General features: G+C 38.1%; 1 protein-coding gene across 1 annotated transcript; it reads right to left on the bottom strand.

Moving 5' to 3' along the window:
- Positions 1-2,084: 2,084 nt before the first annotated feature.
- LOC148783257 (pentatricopeptide repeat-containing protein At3g29230-like) lies at positions 2,085-2,780 on the bottom strand. Its single transcript, XM_088859850.1, has one exon. The coding sequence runs from the start codon at positions 2,778-2,780 to the stop codon at positions 2,085-2,087; it is 696 nt and encodes a 231-aa protein (XP_088715976.1).
- Between the last annotated feature and the right edge of the window lie 1,783 nt (positions 2,781-4,563).

The raw sequence follows: 4,563 nt of genomic DNA, 5'->3' as shown, positions 1-4,563 counted from the left end.
GTTTACCAGCCAAGGGGTTTAGCTTGAGCTCGAACACGAGCACACCTTCTTATGTGTGTGTGAGAGATGGATTTTAAAAAGAGAGATGGAGTTTGAATTTTAGAGAGAGATGGATTTTGAGTTTTAGGGTGAGAGATGGAGTTTAAAGAGAGAGAGACGATGATGTGAGAGTGAGAGATGGAGTTTGGGTTTTAGAGAGAGATGGAGTTTTGAGAGAGAAGAAGATGTGAGAGAGAGATGGAGTTTTAGAGAGAGAGAGAGAGACATAGAGTCATTTCATAAGTTGTTGAGATCACCAATACATGGTCAAAAAGGTTTAGAGGGTTCAAAGATAGAAAGAATTGAGTCCTTTTACTTACAAGTAATATTTTCAATTCTTGGGTCTAATGAGATATAGAAGTTAAAAATAAGGGATAATAAGATATTTTCCCTTTTATTACCCTAAACATTCTTGCAAGTTATCACACACAAGTGCCCAGATCTTCTTAAACATTCCAACAAGTATCAAACACCATTACTAACAATTCAAGAAAGATAACATTATGCTTCTAAGGAAAGAAGAACTTCAGTTTTCATATAAGGTTTACCTTCCAGCAATCAAATGCACCCAATGAGTAACATGAATTTAGAAATTGAAAATGAATAATTTATTGAAATGTAAGTAGGATGTTAAGAGCATTTTATTTTTAAACTTTCCTCTGTTTTTTTTAGAGCCTTTATTTGTAAATCTCATCAAGGTTGGGCGACAATCCAATTTTTTCTTTTTGTTTGGTAAGTTTTTAAAAATCTATTAGACAACAATGCACACACAACGCAATAAAAGAAAAAACAGGGGAAATGTATGATAGGATATCCTTTGTGCTTTTTGAAAAGAGAAAGAAAAAGGGTAACTTTAACATCTTTTAGGCAGAGAGACGCCTACTGGAGAGCAAAGCAATGGCACATCAAAAGTAGGGAGAGAAGGGGAAGCCACGGATATAGAGTTGTATTCCAAGTTCGGGTTCTTCGAGTTCACATGTTTTATAGATTGTAGTGCTTCTGTGGGTTTTGAATTGCGTCCATCCACATATATGTGGTGGATCATGGATTAGCAATCCAAATTGGCAATCTGAAAAATATTAAGAAATGAAAAAGTAAAAAAAGGATAGGGGTTTGAGGAGGTTTTATGGGACCTACAAAAATATTAGAAACATGGGGTTATAAGGGGGACCCTGCGGTCCTTATAGCTTACCAAAATTTGTCCAGTTCTGCATTATTCCATATTTGGATTGATGATTCTCGATTTGGATTAGTGGTTTTCAAAATGCTGCTATCAACAACTCAGCCAAGCAACATCTGACCCATCAACCCAGTGACTAAAAGATGATGTTTTGATAGGGCTGCAGCCTTGTAAAAATAAGTACAGCCTCACCTCAAAACTCATTAAAAATTGTAATTTTGGCGTCGCAAACCTTCAAATCGATCATCTTGGCATTGACCATTATAGTTGTGAAAAAAAAAAAAAAATTCAAGCTCTAAAAATAATGTTTATACACATTATCTAGACCGTCAATTTCAACCTAAAAATAATTGTTTGGCATGATATGAACTATTTCTTGAACTTCAAATTTCACAGTCGGTGTTTTAATTTTATAGCCACAACGGAGATTTTTCAATGCCCAAAGTGCCTTCTGAACAAAGATTAGAGGTAAGGCTTTACTTTGTTTTCAAAAAGCCTAGGCCTTGTAGAAATTGCATCCACAACAAAATAATAAGTACTATTTTATCACTTAAAAAGGCATGAGCCATAAAACAAAATCCTGCCCAAACAGCCCATCCCTTCACCAATAATCATTGCAACTACATGGTCACCCATAAACTTTAGAGATCAACTTTGCCACATGATGATAATCACTGCAAACCCTAAGATTTTTCGCAATACGTATAACATGGTCACCCTTGGTTCTCATCAACCCAAACGCAATAGCCATCTTCTCGCTATGCCAAGATAGTGCCTCCTCCTTTTCCTCCTCCTCAACATCAAGCAAAACTTGTGTCCTATTAGGCATATAACCCTCCACCCTTAGGAGCCTCTCAATTTCTTCTCACTTTTCTTGTATCTCTCTCGTTTGCGGATGTGATGCGTCTCCCACTATAAACTGATATGTCGTCCCCTCTAACTCAAACAAACTACAACCAGGGTTCTTCACCACCCCTTTTGAACTCATCAAAAGCCTCAATTTCTTAGCATCTTCATGCCTACCTGAAGCTGCATACATATTACTTACAAGCACATAAACCCCACTATCATTGGGCTCTAGCTCAATGAGGTGATTAGCAACAAGCTCAGCTAACTCAACCTCACCGTGACATCGACAACCTGCTAACAGAGGCCTGCATATTCGAGCATCGGGCTCCATAGGCATGTCCTTAATAACACATAACGCCTCTTGTAGCCGCGCACCTCTAGCTAGTAAATCAACTAGGCACCCATAATGCTCAATTTTAGGGGAAATTCCATAAACTTCACTAATGGACTTGAAATAACGAAGCCCCTTGTCCACTAGCCCTGCATGGGTGCAAGGACACAAAACCCCAATGAAAGTTATATGGTCTGGGGTCACACCCTCCTCCATTTGAGTGAAGAGCTCTAGTGCCTCAGTACCATGGTCCTGCATGGACATCCCCTTGATCATGGTTGTCCATGCCATTAAATTCTTCTCATGCATGCTATGAAACACATCTAAAGCCAGGTTTAAGCGCCCACATTTCGTGTACATGTCCATGAGAGCCATAGCCATGATGACACTCATGTGCATGCCATTAGCTTTCACATAGGCGTGCACCTATTGCCGTTGCTCTATCCCGCCAACGTGAGCACAAGCCGCAAGCACGCTGACTAATATTGATTCATGCGGCGTAACCCCACAAGCTTGTGACTCATAAAACACATCTAATTCATGCGGCTTAACCCCACAAGCTTGTGACTCATAAAACACATCTAATCCCTCTTTAAACTGACCCATTTGGACATGACCAGATATCATTGCGATCCAAGTGATCAAATTCTTCACTCCCATCAAATCAAACAAGTGCCTCACTTCCTCAAGATCCCCACACTTCGCATTCCTGTTAATCATCGAATTCCAAGAAACCAAATCTCTAACATCCATTTCGTCAAACATATGGTGTGCACACATACGAAAGTCATTAAATGAATATAAGTGGATCAAAGCATTGCCCACATATAAATATGTATCAAATCCAAATTTGAACGCCTAGCCATGAAGTGTTCAAGTAAGGCTGAAACCGACCATAAGTCTTGAAGACAAAGGGAAAAGTGTAAGCATCGGGCACGAGGCCAGCTCTGAGAAGGTAAATGTAAAAGAAGATTGAGTTTTGGGGGTTTGGACCAGTTGAGTGGGCTCTGATGACGACGGTGTTGAAGGGGAACGTGTTGGGTTTAGTGATGCTAAAGAAAAAGGATTGAGCATAGGAGAGAGACTGAGAGTTGCAGAGGAGGTTGAGAAGGCGGCCAAGTGTAAAGGGATCATTGTTTGCATGGGCCATGAGAGGGTGGTGGACCTGTTTGAAGTGGTTTATGGTGGTGCAACTCTGGAGTAGGAGTTTTACAGGGGCCAAGCCATTCATAGATTCTCAGTTGCTCACCTTAATCGAACTTAACCCTGCCTCGCACCCTCTCTCTCTCTCTCTCTCTCTCTCTCTCTCTCAGCCTTGCAAGACCGCAAATGCCACCGTTTTTTGAGCCCTGGTACAAATAATCAAATAAAAAAGATTAGCACAAGTCCCTCGCAAAGTTCCAAAACCAAAAATATGATATCTAGACCAAGGAAGTATGACAACATTGAAAACCATTGATAAAATTATTAAAAATTACAAACATCTCCATTATAATTTATATTATTACAAAACTCTCAATAGTTTTTATGATCTATCTTTATGTTTTTTTATGTCATAATAAAAAAAAAATTTAAAAAAATAATAATTTTACCTTTTTTTCGGTTGTTGAACAACCGAATTCAATGGATTTTTGGTTATTCAATAACCGAAATCAGACCAATTTGATTTTTGAAAAACCAAAAAATTCAAAATTTTTGAAATCGACAACTGTTTTCGTAGGTACTCTGCACATTTTTTGGATTTTCTCTTTTTCAGTACAAGTGAATTTAATGGAACATAAAAATGAGTTATAGAGAGAGAATGGATAAACATATAAGAGGGAATAGATAAAAAATAGAGAAAGGTTTAAACCCACTCAAGATATAGAGAGAATGGATAAACATAGGGGAGAGTTCAAATGGTAAGGAAGAGTTTAAACCATCCAAGGTATAAAGAGAAAATGGATAAACATGGGGTGGGTTTAAACTCTTATTTACTCTTTAAACTCTCCCATATGTTTATCCCTTCTCTCTTTATACCTTAGATTGGGTGAGTTTAAACTCTTCTTATGTTTTTCCTTTCTCTCTTATGTTTATCCATTCTCTCTCTACCTTAGGATTTAAACTCTTCTTATGTTTTTCCATTCTCTCTCTATAATGAATAATCTACATGAAAAAACATCGG

Source organism: Amborella trichopoda, chromosome 2 (genome assembly GCF_054954075.1).
Source record: "Amborella trichopoda isolate Santa Cruz 75 chromosome 2, AtrichopodaSantaCruz75HAP2 v2.0, whole genome shotgun sequence".
In the NCBI taxonomy this organism is placed as follows: Eukaryota; Viridiplantae; Streptophyta; class Magnoliopsida; order Amborellales; family Amborellaceae; genus Amborella; species Amborella trichopoda.
This window is presented reverse-complemented; position numbering and strand designations above follow the sequence as displayed.

What these genes read in the sequence shown, in the direction of transcription:
- LOC148783257 (XM_088859850.1), bottom strand. Translation starts at nt 2,780, where the DNA reads ATGGCTATGGCTCTCATGGACATGTACACGAAATGTGGGCGCTTAAAC.